This window comes from Astatotilapia calliptera, chromosome 6 (genome assembly GCF_964374335.1).
Source record: "Astatotilapia calliptera chromosome 6, fAstCal68.1, whole genome shotgun sequence".
Taxonomy (NCBI): domain Eukaryota; kingdom Metazoa; phylum Chordata; class Actinopteri; order Cichliformes; family Cichlidae; genus Astatotilapia; species Astatotilapia calliptera.
The window spans coordinates 38669992-38692367 of record NC_137427.1 but is presented as its reverse complement, the minus strand read 5'-3'; the positions used below and the strand labels follow the sequence as shown (position 1 = coordinate 38692367).

The following is a 22376-nucleotide window of genomic DNA, read 5'->3' as shown; positions in this document are numbered from 1 at the left end:
TCATTTTGAAAACTGGGCCATGAATAGATGTTTCATGTTTCATGGGTTCAAGTTCAGTTTAAATCTCTCTAGAGCTTTTTTTTTGTCCAGAAGGAAGATAATAACTGCTGAGTGGAATCCTAACAGTTCAGTAGTAGGACGGCTAAAAAGTATGCTAGGTATAGCTAATATACTGATAGAGTTTTAAATGACTAAAAAATGTTCTTTGGCAAGCTAGGCTAACCCTTAAAACAAGTTTAAGTAGGGATGTTTTGTTACCCCCACTTCTGTGTGTAGTGTGGCTGGTAAAAGTGAGGGTAAACAATACCCTGATGCAAAAAGGAAACAAAACAGAAAGAATCACTAAGTGCCCAGCAAAGTTAAAATTGATGCAGCAAAGCTGATGGGAAATTGGGGATTGCATAAACTAGAGACTAGACTCAGACAATATTTAAGGATCTTCTGCCAGCTCTGTCACAGCCCCACAGCCATGTGCCTTGCTTTCTGCCTTGAATTCTTAGTTATTATAATCAAGAGTGAGTTATGTGTTGTTATCTTGTTATTTCTCTGTAGGAAGTTTAGATTAAGATGCCACGTCAATACTTGCCATCTCACATATTGATGTGCAGTTTAAATATTGATGTGGTGGGAAAGAAGGTTTGCTGTGTCTCACAAGCATGCACAAGGTTACAGGAGACAGGCAGCAGCACCCTGACTGCCAAGTTTCAGGATGAAATCCCTGGACCCAGTGTCATTACCCTACACTGCTGCAGTGTGTTACTTTAGTGCAAAGTCTTTATAAAATCAAGGAGACTGTGGTAGAAGATGATTGTTTTCTAAAGCTCTAGCAATGTTTTGAATCCAACAAGTCCAACAAATGCAGTGCCTCCAAAAAGCTGTTAAATGACTCTTCTAAAAGATTCAGTATCCAGCAAAGGAGTAAATAATGCAGTGGGGTTTTGAGTTCTTAATCACACAAAAGTTATGTTCAAAACCTTTGTTATGAATCCTGATTCTGTTTAAACTGCTACCTCGGTTAGCGGACTGCACGGTTAAGATGCAACCACAACATCTAAAATCGCTCAACAGTTCTCTTTTGCCACAAAGATTACATAAACCTTTTCACCAGGGGCAAACCAGAGCACAGGATCAGAAAATGAAACCAGCAGATACAGAACATTGCAGCTCAAACCAGCCCCTGAATACTGTGGTTAATAAAAAAGTGGTAACTGGTGTGGCAGCTGGAGCCTGTTAACACGAGGGCTTCACTTGCAGGTGGAGCAACCACAAAGCCAGCCAGACTCGCCACCTGAGAGAGAAAGAGGAAAACAAAATACATGCCTGACAGTCAACAGGACCAAAAGGATCAGTGTGTGTGTGTGGGTGTTCCTGTGCTCCGTGCAGGTCTGAGAGCCACATCAGTGTTCTTCTTCAAAACTGTGTTCGTACCTCTCATCAGTTAAGAACCTGCTCGATGACGGACTTATGATCTGCAAAGGGCACTGGGACCTCCTGATGAAATCCACAGCGTGTGTAGATTAGTTTATTAACAGGTGACACATAACAGAAAAGACTAAGTCAGGTATGTGCTGACTCAGCAAGGACTCTATAAAGAAAAGTGAAACACAATACCGGAGAGTTTTCCTTTAAATTTTCACCTGGTGCCTGTGAACTGTTCATTCTTTTAAATGCTTTGGATTCAGTTTAACTCAGTTCAAGTTTATTTAGAAAGCACCAAATCAAAGGTCCCCTCAATGACCTTTGTACTGTAAGGTAAAGACTCTTAAGTAATAAGGATCACAGTGGGCTCATTACTAAGGCATTACAGCTGTCACTGCTTATTTTCTAACATTACACAGAGCAACATGTGTATCAAGACAGATACACATCAGTACAGCCTCTGCACTCATTAGATGTAACTAATACTTGCCTGAAATCTAAGATTAATCTTCACACCAAGGATTTCTTCTGATCTTGAAAATGTTATTTTTACAGTTCAGTTCAGTGACTGTGAGCTAAACACACACACACACACACACACACACACACAAATGCGCTCACTCTCCTTTGCTGAAGTGTGTGAGTGTCCTCTTGTGTTCATAACGATGTCCTGCAGTGTTGCAGATATATTTCAGCCAGAAATGATCACCTACACAGCTCTGGTTTCTTCCTCTGCCACCGATGAAAGACAGCATGGATGTGCTGTAGGTGTCATTATGTGTATTTAATATGAAGCCATCATTTAGCAGTCTCAAAGGATTAATTACTAATGAAGCTGCTCGTGACCATTATCATTTACACGTGTCATTGTCCACCCGAGATTTACTTATTCTTTTAATGACTCTGATTCTGACTGAAATGAAAATGAATACATTATACAGATATGAATACAGCTGGTTTTATTTGGACCTTTCACAAAACACTGTTATGGTAAAAATGGCCTGTATTTGTATAGCGAAAAGCTGCTCAGATGACAGTGTCATCAAATGAAAGTAGCTCAGGATGCAGAGCGGGTCATCTACATCAGAAGGTTGGTGGTTTGGTGCCTGGCTGCTCTCAGTCTGCATGCCAAATATCCTTACACTTCCTTCAGAGTATAAATGTGTATGAATAGAAGGCACTTACGCTTTGAAAAAAAAGTGTTTGTCTGAACAAATGTGAACGAAGCAAATTGTATGAAGCATTTTGAGTGCTCTGATAGAGTAGAAAAGTGCACTATAATAACCAGTCTATTTACTATTTAGCAAGGACAGCAACCACAAAAAACAGGAAGATGTAGCATGTTCATAAACAGGGATTATACTGGCAAAGGACGAGTTGATTCCTAAACTAAAAGCTGGAAGAGAAAGTGGAATGTGTCTTTTTGAAACTGAAAAAGAAGCAGAGTTGATAAGAATATGCTTGTATAGCCGGCAGCCAAGAAAATACAATAAAATGAGGAAAAATGTCACCAAACTAAATCAAAAGTAAAAGACGGCTGTAGAGCCAAGCAGAACAAAGCCATAAAACAGAATGTCAACAACCTACATTAGTGGAAGGGAAGCTTTAACACAAAGTCCAATGAAATTGCAGGTTCGGTTTGCAGGGTGAGGTGCATTAATTAAGAAAGCAATAAAATAGCTTATACATTTTGTACACGGAAGTAAAAACAATTTAGTAACAAGTCTGACAGAATACCAAGAACCTGACAGAGAGGAGGAAAACTGAACGATCCACTCATGGTGCTGATAAACCCATAGCTGCTCCTTTCATCTCTATTCAAACCCATCTGCAGGCACACTCTGCCCCGGGCAAACTCAATTAGCTAACATATAGAGCACTTGTTCAGGAGGATGTGGTCTCGGACAACACAAACAAACGAAAACCCACTTCTGTTTAGATTGTGGTTGGTAGACTCCTCAACAATAAATCAAATAGCTCACAATGGGATTGCTTTCTTCTGCCTCACATTACTGAAAAATAAGAGTTTAATACGCATGAACACACATAATGAGAGCGTCTGTATCTCTGTCTTCTGTTTTAATAACACAGAGCGAAGATCAAACCATCACTCCCAAACCCGAGAATTTCTCTGAAGAACAAATGCAAGCAGCTGGAAACTAAAACAACAAACAGTAAGGGAAAATAAAAGGTCTCATATATCAGTTTTTATTGTTTTATGCAAATATTTATACATTTTATATGCAAAATCTAATTTTACTGATATGAAAATAACTTCTTTTTAAAATCTGTCCCAGTGTCGGACTAAAGTGTTTCCAACATGGTTCAACCAAACATTTGGACCATAAATCTCTGCGACATGCGTCTGTACACAAACCAGGAGCTCCTGTTTCTGAAATCCAAGTGAAGCCTTGAAAAATACATTTCCACTGAGGACTGTCTCTGCTACAAGATTTTCTTTAAAATGGATTTATTCTTCCCCGGATCAGGGTCTGCATAACATCCTTCATTATTTCAGAGTCACATCTTCTGACTTTGGTTATCACATGTGATCCATGTCTCAGGTTTCTTCACAAACATTCAGTTGTCAGTGTTCCCAAGTGGACTTTGATGTGCCTTGCGGGCAGGAGCTGAAAAGATAAGGGACATCATGGTTGCCAAGACTTCTTGTCTCGACCTTGCTGGTCTGGTATGTGTTTGAAGCGGCACTTGTCGCCATAGAAACAGCCTGTGGTCCGCCAGTAAAAGCACTCATCTCCATTTAAAGGTGCCCGCCATCGGGACCTGTGTGGACAGAAGCAGAGGAGATCCGATAAGAGATCAATAAGAAAAGTAACATCTCTCAGCTACTACTGAAAACTATTCTACGGTGATTTGTTTGTGTCACACTGTAAGGGACCCTCTCTCTGGAAAGCCCACAGATACACATTAATGAGTCGCTCTGTACCCAGAGGCAGCTGAACTTGGCTGAGTTCCTGCAGTGTTGGAGGCCAAGCTGCTGCTGCTTCTTTGCATGGAGGACACAGTCCTGTGGATCCAGCGATCTGGGTACCTCATCACCAGCTTGTTGCCCCCGAGCTCCACCCCCTGGACAGAAGGACACAGTGCAGTTAAACTTTTTTAAGACAAATTTTCATGACAATATTCAGTTTTTTGACACTCAGAAGTATCAATCAGCGTAACGAGACACAGACAGTCCCAATGATGAAGACGGTTTCTAGGCCCGTCACACACCTGCAGCTTGTCCAGGGCTTTGGCAGCCATGTTGGCGTTCTTGAAGTTGACAAAGGCACAGAAGCGTTCATGAAGAACTCTGATGCTTTCAATCTCACCGAAGCTGAACACACACAGAAAAGGTTAATACTATTAATAAACTATCACTGCTGGAAACTCTTTAAAGCTTTAATGTCTTCATAGACACACAGAGACACACACACACACAGTCTTTACATTTTGAAGAGATCACAGAGGTCCTTCTCTGTAACTTCCTGTGTAACGTTTCCAACCCACAGAGAGCGACAGTTTCTGAAAGACAGGAGGAAAAAACAGAGAAGCGAAGGAAACGAGTGTGGCGACCACACAGAAGGGAAAGTGTGGTTATTGTTCAGTGTTAACAGATGACAAAGATGCAGAACTATTTTCTCACTTGTATCTACATGTCTCTTTCTATGAAGGAAATAAAATAAACTTGTTGTGTTTCATTCCATTCAAATCACAACAAAGATTTCCCTGAAAGGTGCTCTGGGTTTCTGAATGTGTGATAGATGGGTGAGGTAATAACCTACCCACTCTGGTCCTGCTGAGAAAAGAGCTTCAGAGCTACGAGAGAGAAAAACGAAATACTTTGTCACAAAACGATTTAAACAAACAAACTCCTTAAACTTGCTTAAATTTTGGTTTTATTACAAAATACTGTCATTATGCAACAGTGCTGCCTCATGGTGGACAAAGGTGACATTGCAGGCAGTTCTTACTTCTGGCTTCAAATTGGTTGACGACTGCCTGAACAGTGGTGAACTTTTGTAGAAGCTCTTTGCTCTGCGCCTCATCGAAACCCATCTCCTGCAAAAACAAAGTTAAAAATCATTTATGTCAGACAATAGAAACATTTTACTGTCATCACTTGGAAAGCAACATCAGCTCGAGTTTTGTATTGTATTGTATTGTATCTTTATTTGTTTCAGACATATAAAACAAAAAACAATATATACACACTACATATATTTTCATTTACAGATACGAATATATATGTAGATATACACACACAGACGTATGTGTTCAGATAAACAAAAAATATATAATGAAATAAAACAAAATCGTCGGACATAATGTAACAATGTTTGGTCTGAAAAGGAGTAGGAAGAAGTATGAACATACTTATTAATTCCTACCCCTGCTCAACATCTTATTGATCCCACATAATTCGCCTAATTCCCATCATCACATACTCCACACGATACACGAGGAGAACTTGGCTACCGTGATTGATATAATTTGGATATAATTTGATATTTTTATACATACAATGGGTGATCATCTTTATCGGTATCATATTCTTCCAAAATCAGTTTTCGAAGTATTTTCATGAACTTACTAATTCCTGAGCATTGCTGTAGATCTATAGTAAAACTATTCCACAGTTTTACCCCATAAATAGTGACACAAAAGGTTTTAACCTTTGACCGTGCTTTAAGAATCCTTAGATTCAATTTCCCCCTCAATTCATAGTCTCCTTCTCTGTCATAGAACATCCTCTGTATATTTCCTGGTAACATATTGTATCTGGCCTTGTACATAATTTTTGCAGTTTTATATTTTATAAGATCCATAAACTTCAGTATTTTTAATTTCAAAAACATGATGTTAGTATGGTCTCTAAATCCTGCTTTATTAATCATCCTGATTGCTTTTTTTTTAATTTTACATATTGGTTGAAGTGCAGTTTTATATGTGTTTCCCCAAATTTCCACACAGTATTCCAAATATGGCAATATAAGTGAACAATAAAGTACCCGGAGTGATTTGGAAGGCAAAAAATATTTAACTTTACTTAGTACGGAGATGCTTCTTGACAGTTTGGCTTGTATATGCTTTATGTGAGGTTTCCAGCAGATTTTGTTATCTATTATCACACCCAGAAATTTTGTATCTGAAACTTGCTCTATTTCAACATTGTTTACTAATAATTTTGCTCCTGCATCTTTTTTACAATTTCCGAATAACATAAATGTAGTTTTTTCCAAATTTAATGATAGCTTATTTCTATCAAACCATGTTTTCAGTTTAATCATTTCTTGTGTGACAATTTCCAAAAGCTGCTGTAAGTTCTCTCCAGTACAAAAAATATTTGTATCATCTGCAAATAGAATAAACTGTAGTATATCTGATGTTCTACATATATCATTGATATAGAGGATAAACAGCTTTGGTCCCAATACTGACCCCTGCGGAACTCCACAAACAATGTCCATACACTCTGATTGATATTCCCCAATTTTCACAAATTGCTGCCTGTCTCTCAAATAACTCTTTACCCATTCTAACACCACTCCTCTAATGCCGTAGTACTCCAGTTTATCAAGTAATATGTCATGATTAATTGTGTCAAAAGCTTTTTTTAGGTCAATGAATACACTAACTATACATTGTCTTTTATCTATATTGTTAGTGATATTTTCGATCAGTTCCATTAATGCCAATGATGTTGATCTATTTGATCTGAAACCATACTGACTATCCATTATTATTTTGTGTTTATCTATAAATTTGTCAAGTCTATTACTAAAGACTTTTTCCAGTATTTTTGAAAACTGAGAAAGTAGAGAGACAGGCCTATAATTTGTGAATTGGTGTCTGTCACCATTTTTAAACAGTGGTGTTACTTTAGCTGTTTTCATTTGTGTCGGGAATGTACCAGTTTGTAAGGACAAATTGCAAATGTGTGTTAAGGGTTTGGAAATGCCCTCTATCACTCTCTTAACGATTTCCATATCAATGTCGTCAGAGTCTGTAGAGTTTTTTGTTTGTGATTTCCCAACAATATCAATGATTTCCATTTCTTCCACCACCGTTAAGAACATTGAATGAGGATTGCGGTCAATGAGTCTAGTTTCTTTCTCTACAGAATCTGTTATATCAGGAATTGTTTCAGCCAAGTCTGGCCCAACACTTACAAAGAATTTATTGAACTCATTTACCACATCTCTCATATTAGTAATATTTCTATCATTATTTGCGAAATACGAAGGATAGTCTGCCTGCCCCGAGCCCTTTTTGATGATGGTATTTAATGTTTTCCAGATCCCTTTAATATTATTTTTATTCATAATCAGTAATTTTTCATAGTATTCCTTTTTACGTGACCTTAAAATACTCGTTAATTTATTTTTATATTTCTTGTATTTATTTTCAGCTTCTGTACTTCTGTTCAATATAAATTCTCCGTATAAGGTATTTTTCTTCTTACATGCATTTTGCAATCCTTTTGTAATCCATGGGCACTCTGCATATTTTTGTTTTTTACTATATTTCTTTACTGGGCAATGACTATTATATAACAGTTTAAATTTTCCTAAAAAAATCTCATAAGCTTTATCAATATTTTTTTCCTTATACAGCATCTCCCATTCTTGCTTGAGTAAATCACTTTTGAATGCGTTTATTGACTCTTCTGTTCTCACTCGTTTGTATTTTATTGTGTTTTGCTGTTTAACCTTCCTGTAATTGCTGTTATACACTATAAAAACAGGTAGATGATCACTGATGTCATTAATTAGGAGACCACTTATGGTTCTATTTTCTATTTCATTAGTAAATATATTGTCTATTAGGGTTGCCGACTGTGCTGTAATCCTGCTGGGCTTAGTGATCACTGGAAAAAGTCCCAAGCTATACATTGTATTAATAAATTCCTCTGTCGCTCTCTGCTTGTTTGGATTTAGTAGATCTATGTTAAAATCCCCACAAATGAACATGACTTTTTGATTTGTCCTAATGACAGTTTGATTTAATAAACACAGAATTGACTTTTTATTGCTCATTTTCAGCAAAAAAGAATTCTTACAGAATATTGGCTTATAACAATAATAAGCTTTTATCTATTTTCTAAGTCATCTAAGTTCAATGTCTAATCTCACATTCGATGAAATTCAAACGTAAACTACAACAGATACACATCTAAAACTGTGTGAATAAATGAAGGAATCTGGTGGAGTTTAAGGAAATGTACAGCTGAGTTGAGCTTTTTCTCTCAGTCGTGTCCCATCGTCCTGTTGGACACCAGCAGTAAACAGCTCACTTTGGTTTGTCTGCATTTCTAAGCACCAACAGTAACTGGTGTTCCCAAGAATTTAGGATGTTTTATACTTTTTTAAAGAATGTGAAATGTTTTTGTAAATTTAAGTTTTTAAAATATCTTCCAGGCAGCTGTTATACCCCAGAACCCTGAAGTCACTCGTGACGTTCCTCACCATGAGCTGAAGGACCCGACAGTTAAAGAGTTTTTTGGATGCTTCCTTACAATTCTGATCCAACTCCAGCACCTTCTCCAGGGCCTTCTCTGCTTCACTGTACCGCTGTCATTTACACAGACACGCAACAGCAGTTAGTGAAAGAAGGAGTGGAGGAAATAAAATGATAGAGTGTTGTAGCATCTTTTATGCAGAAACATATAAAAATAAAGACACAGTTGCTTGGCATTGAAATGTATTATTTGTTATATAGAACTCACTGACCTTTAACCCCACCAGAGCACAGCCCTTACGAAAGTATCCCTTCGGCCAGTCGGGAGCCAGCTGGATGGACCTTCGAGCATCACTCAGAGCTGAGGAGTACCGCTCCAGAAACCAGTGACAGTACGACCGATTTCCATATAACCTGAGGCACAAGAAGAGACACGAACACACAGGCAGCAGGAGACTTTACTCAACCAAAGTGGATGTGAAAAAGGCTGAAGTCTGAGCTGGAGTCTGGGTTCACAGGTCAGCTCACCTGTGATCTTTGGGGTCGCAGAAGATGGCTTCTGTGAACATGTCCACCGCCTCTGTGTACTGGGCTTGCTCGAACATCTTAATGCCCTGCACTGGAGAAGGTCACACACACTTTTATGCGTAGAGTAGGGGTGACACATTCATTTTTTTGTCTTAATTCTTACTTATTACGCACTATCTGGCCACTTTATTAGGTATGTTTTTGGCTAGGCCAAACCATCCAATGTAGCAATGTCTGTTTTCAGTTGTCTGTGCTGCTGCAACCGTCTGACTTTCATAAACAGCAACTCGCTTTCCTACAGGCAAACAATCCAGCAGCAACAATTTATGATTAGCATTTTCCTTTTTGTTTATCATTATTAATATTATTATCATTACAACTGTTGCCATTATTACAGACTCAGTAATAAACAAAGTAGACTGATCACTTTTGTTGACAATATTTTAAAAAACTGAAAACGTAGCTGCTTCCTAAACATAAAATTTACAAGACGTGCATAATTAAAAGGCCAATGAGTATATATAAGCACATATTATTCATGAGTTACATAATCGAATACCGATCAACGCTCCTGAAATAGACACCATCTTTTAGAGAGAAGAAATATTTCTTCCTTTTTTGGGGAATGACTAAATATTTTGCAAATTTGGTCCAAAATTTGGAATTTGACTGGGCTTAAATCTAAAAATGGACCGATGGCATCTTGTGCACTGAAATTATTGCAAGGCTGCAGCAATGTTCCCTCTAAGGGGCGCGCGTGCGCAATTGCGCACTGCTGGCACGGTCTCTGCGCACAAAAAATCTGTTTTGTGCACAAAAAAAATCTAACCTGAATTGAAATTAAAGTAAATACATTAACAATCTGTTTTGCAGTGTTAGTCGGTGACTGGCTGCTCCCGTATGGGATCAGAACGCTGCCACCTTATCCCATAGTCCAGCCAATCACGCGATTCACATTCGTATATACGCAGCTAATCAACGTCGTTGACAGGCTATGACAGCGTCCTTATGTGCCGACACCGGTGTTTTAGCGAGCAAAACGGCGTGGCTGATGTGGAGTGAAGCCACGTTAATGACAACGTGTACAACCATTGGAGATGTGAGCAGGACAGATGGAACCCAGCCTTTCCTATTGGTCAAAAAATGTACCATGTGTCGGCCAATCAAAAATAATATGGCAACATGGCATTTAGTGGTTTAAGAAGGGGGAAGTTTTAGGAGTGACGGCGGTGTTTGAGATGTGAGAGATTTGCGACGTTTAGCCCATATCTTGTGTAGTTAGTGTGTAGTGTAGTCAGTAGTTTTATTGTGTGTGTCAGAACAATGAGGCCACTGCTGAATGTTACAGGTGTTACAGCAGTGATACATCTCCTGCTGTCAGGCCTGCAGGTATCAGGCTGTTGTTCTCCTTCATCTCATAGTGGACAGAAATTACTTTTTGGAGTGGCACAAATAATTTGTGTGGCATCAAATTTGATGCAGAACAGCTGATTGTTCTGTAAATAATTTGAAATGTTTATTTAAAAAAACGCCTTGGCTGCATTTTTAGGTAAACAGCTGCAAAAAACTTTGTTTGCAAAACTCAGTAACTTTTTTGAAGAAGTAACTATATAATTAATTGCCCAACATTGGTCATTATATGCTGTATTTTGCAGACAGAGTTACAGGACTCTCTCCCAGACCACAGACTCATAATACAAGTCACAGCTTTATAAAAAATTTAAAAAAAGAAGAAGAAGAAGAAAAAAAAGAAAAAAGAAAGTTGTGTTTTCAAAATTGGAGTTCAAGTTATTTTTACTTCCAGTTGTGTTAACATGCTACACAGGTCATGAACAAGATTTTTTTTTAATTTTCATTGTAAGTGGGCTAAAGCAGTTAAGTAAAAGTAGTGTAACATAAATGTAAATGCTGTAATGTGATTATTTTAATAAACCATGTAACTTGGATGGATTCGATGCTGGTGTGACCACAGTGCACACGTCTGCTGTGGCTCACAGTGGTCCAAGGGACCGCTCAGGGAGTTTGTGTGTTCGCTCAGACACATGAAAAATTAGAGGGAACATTGGCTGCAGGATAGAGCTGAAGAAGAACACATGAGCAGACTCACATGTCAGGGACTCCCCCATCCTCCTCATTTCTTCTGTGTTCTCCTCCTGAAATCACCACAGAAAGTTCTGTCACTGCAGTCACGTCACTGGTTTCTAACTCAAAATACATTTAGCCAGCCGTACATGAAAGAGGATGGATCATATAAGCTCATCTCTGGGCTAGATCACTGGACCTTGCGTGTGTGTGTGTGTGTGTGTGTGTGTGTGTGTGTGTGTGTGTGTGTGTGTGTGTGTGTGTGAGTGCGTCTATGTGGTATGGATTGACATTTGACCTGCGCTGTACCTGGGCTCCGGGGACATTTCGACTTTTTGCTGTGTATTCATGTGTCCCCCTAAAACATGACTTGTAAATGCATTTTTAAGTGTCTAAATAATAATTTTTTCTACTTCTTATGAGGTCATTATTTATCTTTTGACCTGTATTTGCTTAAACTGTAGTGTAAATTCATTTATTAAACTATAATTAAAAAGATTTTCTGATTTTCTTAAAAGTCCACCTATACCCCTCACCTGATTTTTGTGTATTCCAGTGTATTGCACAGCGACGTTTCGAGTTAGAGTGGATGTGTGTAGGTACTGCAATTTAATACACATTTTCAATACACACGGCCGGAAGTCATTGTGATTGGTAGGCTATATATATAGGCGGTACCTACAGGAAACGGCGCCACAACTTTCGCGCGCGTGCCCTTTAACAAGTGTATGTCGACGGCAATACGAAGACGGATTAAAAACACAAAGGTAAGCCTTTTTTAATGTAAAATGCACCATGACTTTAATACTATATGAAATTATAGGTGCACAGGCCTATATTAAACTGGTTTAATTTATGCTTTATGGACTGTTAGTGAGTCTTTGAAGAAGTAAAACGGCCCCAGCGTTTGTCATTGAGTAAATAAAATAGGGCTGACGACTAACCGCGTCAACGCGATAAAGCGGGCTAACCCGTGTTAGGATTTACTCGGTGTTAAAGCATTATTGTGGCTTAAACGTGTTAATGCCGACATCGCGACTAACGCGATTAACAATTAAACCAGCGCAGTCTGAGTCAAAATCCCTGATGTCGCTGTTAGCTAATTTCGGGCAGTTTGTCCAATGTCTGTCATTCTGCTGACAGCCCTAAAATAAAAGCAAGGGTATAAGTGTATTTAGTCGTGTATTTATTTATATGCCTGAAGAAAAAACTTCTTACAGTTTTGATGCCTAAGCTTTCTCAGTACTTGTATCACTCTCTGCAGTCGCCATTACAGAAATGTCACATGTCGCCATTTTGAGTACTAGGCCTTTAACATTTTAAAAGAAGGCATAAATTAGCACTATGAATAAGTCAGCTGTGTTTATGCTGTAAACTACACTACTGCTAGTTCTGCTACTACTGATGATGATGACAATGATGACGATAATCGTAATACTTTATATGCTTTGGTAATACAGCCAATCGTACAGGAGAACATGCGAAGGAGACGCATTCCTCCACGGGAGGATGCAGTCTGTCATGTTTCTGCTGGAAGGGACAAACTGGGACTTGATATCCACTACATAAATGCCTTCAAAGGTAAGTTGGTCTTTAGTTTGGATTAGATTTGGAGTTTGTCACTTTGTCTTTTGTCACTCACTTGGTATGCCTCTGCAATTCAGGTCGGGGCATTTTCACGACTGTTCCATTCCAAAAAGGAGACTTTCTTTTGGAATACAGAGGTAAACTCATAACAAAAGAAGAATGTGAGCGGAGACACAGAGTTTATCATGACAGCCTGAAGGTGTTCATGTTTGAATTCAAGTTTGATGGAAAACTCTGGTGGTGCGTATTATATCAGTGTAGTTTGATTAAGATTAAATGAGACATTGCTTTTGATTTATGAAAAAAAAAGCTTCCTAACTAACTAGTTAAGCTAATACTTTTTTGCCTAACCCCACAGTGTGGATGCATCTCAAGAAGATGGGTCATTAGGCAGACTTGTCAACGACAACCACATCAGTCCAAGTGCTAAGATGAAAATATTAAATATCAATGGAAAGCCCCATCTATGCTTATTTGCAAGCAGAGACATAAGTCCAGGCGAAGAAATAGACTATAATTATGGTGACTCGGATTGGCTCTGGAGATGCAAGGTATTTCTACAATTGTACTTTTTGGAACTGATAAATTGCATACCCTAAGCCATTTTTACATTTGTACCTACTCAAATTGGCTTAACGTGACTTAGGGCATCTAGTTTTTCACTGAAATTGAGTATCACCTACTGTGCCTGGGGTAACTATAGCAATGCAGCCGAGCATCCAGTGATATAAATGCCACAGCAAGCATGGACGTCAAGGTGACAAAATGCCTGCTGCTCAGTCTATACTTTAGTGTTCAATTCAGGGATCACGCTGTTAATTTTGGTCGCTATTTCAAACATTTCAGAGTTTCAAAAATGATGGCTTGGATTTTCACGAAGGAGGCGCACTCATAACTTATCGAGTGACACCATTGACCAGCCACCTGGTGGCATTCAGTCTATGTCAAATTTTCTGATCACTTTGGATCACTTGGAACCTTGGTGCAGTAGTTACTGAAAAACTACATGGTACTATAACCTACTGGAAAAACAGGGGTAGGTACTAATGGAAAACAGGCAATTGTGATGGCTGCCACATCAAAGCCCTCTAAAAGCACTAAAAAAATATCAGCAGGTATGCAGAAATAAAAAATGGCTTTCGGTTTCTAAATTTTAACAGTGATTGATGTTTAATGTGATTCTACACAGCAAAATCTCCAGTGTTAAATTAACACTGGAGAGTGTCTATAAGGGTCCACACCTCTGAGTGTTAAATACAACACTGTTGAGTGTTAAATTAACACTTTTGACAGTGTTATATGTTTAAAAGTAACCTAGTCAGTTTTGAAGATTAACAATGGCTAACACTGAGCAGTGCTGATTTTCTAACACTGGAAAATAACTCAAAATGTTAGAAATATTCCAGTGTTAGAAAATCAGCACTGCTCAGTGTTAGTCTTTGTTAATCTTCAAAACTGACTAGGTTACTTTTAAACATATAACACTGTCAAAAGTGTTAATTCAACACTCAACAGTGTTGTGTGGACCCATATAGACACTCTCTAGTGTTAATTTAACACTGGAGATTTTGCTGTGTAGCCTCTTTAGTTAGATTCATTTTAAATTTTGTCCCTTGAAGATAAATGGGCCCTAGTGACAGTTCGTTGCTGCTACAGGTGATTGTTTTACTCCTTTAGCAATGGCTTAAAAAATAAAGAAATCACACTGACTATTTGTCTCTTAATCATAGGGCCTTAAATTCTCTATACATGACAGTGAATATTTTAAAGACAATAGCTTGAAACTTATCTTTCTCATACAGTTTATTTAATGTTTCAAAAGCCTCTTCAAAAATGCACTGTATATTCATTCTCTATCTGTTACACACGAAGACTGAGACCAGCCAGATTCAGAAGACTGTGAGCTGCCTAAAGCCGCAACCAAACAGCTTTCCAAACAATGATCTGGACCTGAAACATCCAGAGCCTGAAAGGGTAAATATAATCCAGTGTACCACTTAATGAACTAATAATTTAATCTATCATCATTCTTTATGGATGCTGTGTGTGTGTGTGTTTGGCAGTCACCTGGGTGTGATGTGATTTACATGGACCGTGGCTTGTAGGTCCTTTTCATTGTTTCAAAGTGCAAGTCTGGATAACATCTGAGTGTGTGTGTGTGTGTGTGTTAACCACCCAAATGTGACTTAGGAGGACCACACTGTTATTGGGGGACTCCGTCAAAGTTTGCTTCATGGTGACATCACTCTGGTTTTAGGAGGGGTCTTCTCGTATGTCTTGACAGTTTGACCTACAGCATGCAGAGCTGACTGCATGTGCTTTGTTTCTATGTTGAAATTTTTTGAAACTCAGGCTTGAACATTAAGATAGATAGTACTATACAACTTCTTAACTTGTTTTAGGCACTTTTTACTGCTGTAATGCATGGGCTCTCTCTGGCTGTGTACTCTGGCTTCTTCCCACAGTCCAAAGATGTAGCTTATGGGGTTAGGTTAACTGGTGATTCAAAACTGCCCTTTGGTGTGAATGCAAATGCTTGTCCTTCCATGTTAGACTGGCGATCTGTCCAGGTTGTACTGCCCTATGGTAGCTGGTATAGGCCCCAAAACTGCTACCCCACAATCCTGATAAGGATAAGTGGAAGAGGATGGATGATTGCAAAGGAATCAGTTGTTAATTATTGTAGCCAGTATTTTTTTCAGAAGAAAACATTTCTTGAGTGGAAAGCCCCCCCCCCCCCCCCCCCCCCACACACACACATGCAAATTAAAGACAGAAGCACAGGACTGCCCAGTACAGTTGCAAGAAGAGCACTTGGTCTAATCTTTGTGCCATCTTTTCTTTGTTGCAGGATCTTGATGAAGAAATGCCTCAGCAAGGCTCAGAAGCCATGCATTCTTCTTCAGTGCAAGATTTTGAAGAGGTAACATTGACCTAGGACAGATTTTAATGAATGTTTCTCATGCACGATGTGTACCTTACGCTATTTGCCGATAGTGAAATGGTCTATTCATCCTCTTGAGTGATGCATTTTTAGTAACTGTCAGATTACTGTTCTTTTGTCTTCATTCTCTATCTGTTACACACGAAGACTGAGACCAGCCAGATTCAGAAGACTGTGAGCTGCCTAAAGCCGCAACCAAACAGCTTTCCAAACAATGATCTGGACCTGAAACATCCAGAGCCTGAAAGGGTAAATATAATCCAGTGTACCACTTAATGAACTAATAATTTAATCTATCATCATTCTTTATGGATGCCGTGTGTGTGTGTGTTTGGCAGTCACCTGGGTGTGATGTGATTTACATGGACCGTGGCTTGTAGGTCCTTTTCATTGTTTCAAAGTGCAAGTCTGGATAACATCTGAGTGTGTGTGTGTGTGTGTGTGTGTGTTAACCACCCAAATGTGACTTAGGAGGACCACACTGTTATTGGGGGACTCCGTCAAAGTTTGCTTCATGGTGACATCACTCTGGTTTTAGGAGGGGTCTTCTCGTATGTCTTGACAGTTTGACCTACAGCATGCAGAGCTGACTGCATGTGCTTTGTTTCTATGTTGAAATTTTTTGAAACTCAGGCTTGAACATTAAGATAGATAGTACTATACAACTTCTTAACTTGTTTTAGGCACTTTTTACTGCTGTAATGCATGGGCTCTCTCTGGCTGTGTACTCTGGCTTCTTCCCACAGTCCAAAGATGTAGCTTATGGGGTTAGGTTAACTGGTGATTCAAAACTGCCCTTTGGTGTGAATGCAAATGCTTGTCCTTCCATGTTAGACTGGTGATCTGTCCAGGTTGTACTGCCCTATGGTAGCTGGTATAGGCCCCAAAACTGCTACCCCACAATCCTGATAAGGATAAGTGGAAGAGGATGGATGATTGCAAAGGAATCAGTTGTTAATTATTGTAGCCAGTATTTTTTTCAGAAGAAAACATTTCTTGAGTGGAAAGCCCCCCCCCCCCCCCCCACACACACACACACACATGCAAATTAAAGACAGAAGCACAGGACTGCCCAGTACAGTTGCAAGAAGAGCACTTGGTCTAATCTTTGTGCCATCTTTTCTTTGTTGCAGGATCTTGATGAAGAAATGCCTCAGCAAGGCTCAGAAGCCATGCATTCTTCTTCAGTGCAAGATTTTGAAGAGGTAACATTGACCTAGGACAGATTTTAATGAATGTTTCTCATGCACGATGTGTACCTTACGCTATTTGCCGATAGTGAAATGGTCTATTCATCCTCTTGAGTGATGCATTTTTAGTAACTGTCAGATTACTGTTCTTTTGTCTTCATTCTCTATCTGTTACACACGAAGACTGAGACCAGCCAGATTCAGAAGACTGTGAGCTGCCTAAAGCCACAACCAAACAGCTTTCCAAACAATGATCTGGACCTGAAACATCCAGAGCCTGAAAGGGTAAATATAATCCAGTGTACCACTTAATGAACTAATAATTTAATCTATCATCATTCTTTATGGATGCTGTGTGTGTGTGTGTTTGGCAGTCACCTGGGTGTGATGTGATTTACATGGACCGTGGCTTGTAGGTCCTTTTCATTGTTTCAAAGTGCAAGTCTGGATAACATCTGAGTGTGTGTGTGTGTGTGTGTTAACCACCCAAATGTGACTTAGGAGGACCACACTGTTATTGGGGGACTCCGTCAAAGTTTGCTTCATGGTGACATCACTCTGGTTTTAGGAGGGGTCTTCTCGTATGTCTTGACAGTTTGACCTACAGCATGCAGAGCTGACTGCATGTGCTTTGTTTCTATGTTGAAATTTTTTGAAACTCAGGCTTGAACATTAAGATAGATAGTACTATACAACTTCTTAACTTGTTTTAGGCACTTTTTACTGCTGTAATGCATGGGCTCTCTCTGGCTGTGTACTCTGGCTTCTTCCCACAGTCCAAAGATGTAGCTTATGGGGTTAGGTTAACTGGTGATTCAAAACTGCCCTTTGGTGTGAATGCAAATGCTTGTCCTTCCATGTTAGACTGGCGATCTGTCCAGGTTGTACTGCCCTATGGTAGCTGGTATAGGCCCCAAAACTGCTACCCCACAATCCTGATAAGGATAAGTGGAAGAGGATGGATGATTGCAAAGGAATCAGTTGTTAATTATTGTAGCCAGTATTTTTTTCAGAAGAAAACATTTCTTGAGTGGAAAGCCCCCCCCCCCCCCCCCCACACACACACACACATGCAAATTAAAGACAGAAGCACAGGACTGCCCAGTACAGTTGCAAGAAGAGCACTTGGTCTAATCTTTGTGCCATCTTTTCTTTGTTGCAGGATCTTGATGAAGAAATGCCTCAGCAAGGCTCAGAAGCCATGCATTCTTCTTCAGTGCAAGATTTTGAAGAGGTAACATTGACCTAGGACAGATTTTAATGAATGTTTCTCATGCACGATGTGTACCTTACGCTATTTGCCAATAGTGAAATGGTCTATTCATCCTCTTGAGTGATGCATTTTTAGTAACTGTCAGATTACTGTTCTTTTGTCTTCATTCTCTATCTGTTACACACGAAGACTGAGACCAGCCAGATTCAGAAGACTGTGAGCTGCCTAAAGCCGCAACCAAACAGCTTTCCAAACAATGATCTGGACCTGAAACATCCAGAGCCTGAAAGGGTAAATATAATCCAGTGTACCACTTAATGAACTAATAATTTAATCTATCATCATTCTTTATGGATGCCGTGTGTGTGTGTGTTTGGCAGTCACCTGGGTGTGATGTGATTTACATGGACCGTGGCTTGTAGGTCCTTTTCATTGTTTCAAAGTGCAAGTCTGGATAACATCTGAGTGTGTGTGTGTGTGTGTTAACCACCCAAATGTGACTTAGGAGGACCACACTGTTATTGGGGGACTCCGTCAAAGTTTGCTTCATGGTGACATCACTCTGGTTTTAGGAGGGGTCTTCTCGTATGTCTTGACAGTTTGACCTACAGCATGCAGAGCTGACTGCATGTGCTTTGTTTCTATGTTGAAATTTTTTGAAACTCAGGCTTGAACATTAAGATAGATAGTACTATACAACTTCTTAACTTGTTTTAGGCACTTTTTACTGCTGTAATGCATGGGCTCTCTCTGGCTGTGTACTCTGGCTTCTTCCCACAGTCCAAAGATGTAGCTTATGGGGTTAGGTTAACTGGTGATTCAAAACTGCCCTTTGGTGTGAATGCAAATGCTTGTCCTTCCATGTTAGACTGGCGATCTGTCCAGGTTGTACTGCCCTATGGTAGCTGGTATAGGCCCCAAAACTGCTACCCCACAATCCTGATAAGGATAAGTGGAAGAGGATGGATGATTGCAAAGGAATCAGTTGTTAATTATTGTAGCCAGTATTTTTTTCAGAAGAAAACATTTCTTGAGTGGAAAGGCCCCCCCCCCCCCCCCCCCCCACACACACACACATGCAAATTAAAGACAGAAGCACAGGACTGCCCAGTACAGTTGCAAGAAGAGCACTTGGTCTAATCTTTGTGCCATCTTTTCTTTGTTGCAGGATCTTGATGAAGAAATGCCTCAGCAAGGCTCAGAAGCCATGCATTCTTCTTCAGTGCAAGATTTTGAAGAGGTAACATTGACCTAGGACAGATTTTAATGAATGTTTCTCATGCACGATGTGTACCTTACGCTATTTGCCGATAGTGAAATGGTCTATTCATCCTCTTGAGTGATGCATTTTTAGTAACTGTCAGATTACTGTTCTTTTGTCTTCATTCTCTATCTGTTACACACGAAGACTGAGACCAGCCAGATTCAGAAGACTGTGAGCTGCCTAAAGCCGCAACCAAACAGCTTTCCAAACAATGATCTGGACCTGAAACATCCAGAGCCTGAAAGGGTAAATATAATCCAGTGTACCACTTAATGAACTAATAATTTAATCTATCATCATTCTTTATGGATGCCGTGTGTGTGTGTGTTTGGCAGTCACCTGGGTGTGATGTGATTTACATGGACCGTGGCTTGTAGGTCCTTTTCATTGTTTCAAAGTGCAAGTCTGGATAACATCTGAGTGTGTGTGTGTGTGTTAACCACCCAAATGTGACTTAGGAGGACCACACTGTTATTGGGGGACTCCGTCAAAGTTTGCTTCATGGTGACATCACTCTGGTTTTAGGAGGGGTCTTCTCGTATGTCTTGACAGTTTGACCTACAGCATGCAGAGCTGACTGCATGTGCTTTGTTTCTATGTTGAAATTTTTTGAAACTCAGGCTTGAACATTAAGATAGATAGTACTATACAACTTCTTAACTTGTTTTAGGCACTTTTTACTGCTGTAATGCATGGGCTCTCTCTGGCTGTGTACTCTGGCTTCTTCCCACAGTCCAAAGATGTAGCTTATGGGGTTAGGTTAACTGGTGATTCAAAACTGCCCTTTGGTGTGAATGCAAATGCTTGTCCTTCCATGTTAGACTGGCGATCTGTCCAGGTTGTACTGCCCTATGGTAGCTGGTATAGGCCCCAAAACTGCTACCCCACAATCCTGATAAGGATAAGTGGAAGAGGATGGATGATTGCAAAGGAATCAGTTGTTAATTATTGTAGCCAGTATTTTTTTCAGAAGAAAACATTTCTTGAGTGGAAAGCCCCCCCCCCCCCCCACACACACACACACACATGCAAATTAAAGACAGAAGCACAGGACTGCCCAGTACAGTTGCAAGAAGAGCACTTGGTCTAATCTTTGTGCCATCTTTTCTTTGTTGCAGGATCTTGATGAAGAAATGCCTCAGCAAGGCTCAGAAGCCATGCATTCTTCTTCAGTGCAAGATTTTGAAGAGGTAACATTGACCTAGGACAGATTTTAATGAATGTTTCTCATGCACGATGTGTACCTTACGCTATTTGCCGATAGTGAAATGGTCTATTCATCCTCTTGAGTGATGCATTTTTAGTAACTGTCAGATTACTGTTCTTTTGTCTTCATTCTCTATCTGTTACACACGAAGACTGAGACCAGCCAGATTCAGAAGACTGTGAGCTGCCTAAAGCCACAACCAAACAGCTTTCCAAACAATGATCTGGACCTGAAACATCCAGAGCCTGAAAGGGTAAATATAATCCAGTGTACCACTTAATGAACTAATAATTTAATCTATCATCATTCTTTATGGATGCTGTGTGTGTGTGTGTGTGTGTTTGGCAGTCACCTGGGTGTGATGTGATTTACATGGACCGTGGCTTGTAGGTCCTTTTCATTGTTTCAAAGTGCAAGTCTGGATAACATCTGAGTGTGTGTGTGTGTGTGTGTGTGTGTGTGTTAACCACCCAAATGTGACTTAGGAGGACCACACTGTTATTGGGGGACTCCGTCAAAGTTTGCTTCATGGTGACATCACTCTGGTTTTAGGAGGGGTCTTCTCGTATGTCTTGACAGTTTGACCTACAGCATGCAGAGCTGACTGCATGTGCTTTGTTTCTATGTTGAAATTTTTTGAAACTCAGGCTTGAACATTAAGATAGATAGTACTATACAACTTCTTAACTTGTTTTAGGCACTTTTTACTGCTGTAATGCATGGGCTCTCTCTGGCTGTGTACTCTGGCTTCTTCCCACAGTCCAATGATGTAGCTTATGGGGTTAGGTTAACTGGTGATTCAAAACTGCCCTTTGGTGTGAATGCAAATGCTTGTCCTTCCATGTTAGACTGGCGATCTGTCCAGGTTGTACTGCCCTATGGTAGCTGGTATAGGCCCCAAAACTGCTACCCCACAATCCTGATAAGGATAAGTGGAAGAGGATGGATGATTGCAAAGGAATCAGTTGTTAATTATTGTAGCCAGTATTTTTTTCAGAAGAAAACATTTCTTGAGTGGAAAGCCCCCCCCCCCCCCCCACACACACACACACACACACACACATGCAAATTAAAGACAGAAGCACAGGACTGCCCAGTACAGTTGCAAGAAGAGCACTTGGTCTAATCTTTGTGCCATCTTTTCTTTGTTGCAGGATCTTGATGAAGAAATGCCTCAGCAAGGCTCAGAAGCCATGCATTCTTCTTCAGTGCAAGATTTTGAAGAGGTAACATTGACCTAGGACAGATTTTAATGAATGTTTCTCATGCACGATGTGTACCTTACGCTATTTGCCGATAGTGAAATGGTCTATTCATCCTCTTGAGTGATGCATTTTTAGTAACTGTCAGATTACTGTTCTTTTGTCTTCATTCTCTATCTGTTACACACGAAGACTGAGACCAGCCAGATTCAGAAGACTGTGAGCTGCCTAAAGCCGCAACCAAACAGCTTTCCAAACAATGATCTGGACCTGAAACAT

The 22376-nt window shown here is 39.8% G+C and overlaps 2 protein-coding genes and 1 long non-coding RNA gene across 4 annotated transcripts in view; 2 read left to right on the top strand and 1 right to left on the bottom strand.

Annotated features, from left to right (window-relative positions):
* Positions 1-3611: 3611 nt before the first annotated feature.
* Positions 3612-22376, bottom strand: part of LOC113024691 (uncharacterized) — a 48306-nt gene continuing 29541 nt past the window's right edge. Inside the window, exons 7-16 of the mRNA XM_026171963.2 lie at positions 11516-11561; positions 9409-9499; positions 9153-9294; positions 8889-8993; positions 5394-5481; positions 5205-5238; positions 4870-4944; positions 4654-4756; positions 4367-4506; positions 3612-4203 (exon numbers count right to left, since the gene is read on the bottom strand). Coding sequence (XP_026027748.1) covers positions 4068-4203; positions 4367-4506; positions 4654-4756; positions 4870-4944; positions 5205-5238; positions 5394-5481; positions 8889-8993; positions 9153-9294; positions 9409-9499; positions 11516-11561 — 960 coding nt within the window. The 3' untranslated portion in view covers positions 3612-4067. The remainder of the gene's footprint in view (positions 4204-4366; positions 4507-4653; positions 4757-4869; positions 4945-5204; positions 5239-5393; positions 5482-8888; positions 8994-9152; positions 9295-9408; positions 9500-11515; positions 11562-22376) is intronic.
* Positions 11701-14407, top strand: LOC145429603 (uncharacterized). 2 transcript variants are annotated; one of them, XR_013909859.1, is made up of 4 exons: positions 11701-13071; positions 13155-13317; positions 13436-13628; positions 13924-14404. It is a non-coding gene; the product is annotated as an uncharacterized LOC145429603 (long non-coding RNA). The 2 variants fall into 2 exon arrangements; XR_013909858.1 differs by having other exon boundaries at positions 13436-14407.
* Positions 18352-20893, top strand: LOC113033587 (uncharacterized). The gene is made up of 5 exons (XM_080302198.1): positions 18352-18445; positions 18614-18715; positions 19593-19664; positions 19833-19934; positions 20807-20893. Exons 1-5 carry the CDS (start codon positions 18389-18391, stop codon positions 20891-20893), a joined length of 420 nt encoding a protein of 139 aa, XP_080158324.1. The 5' UTR covers positions 18352-18388.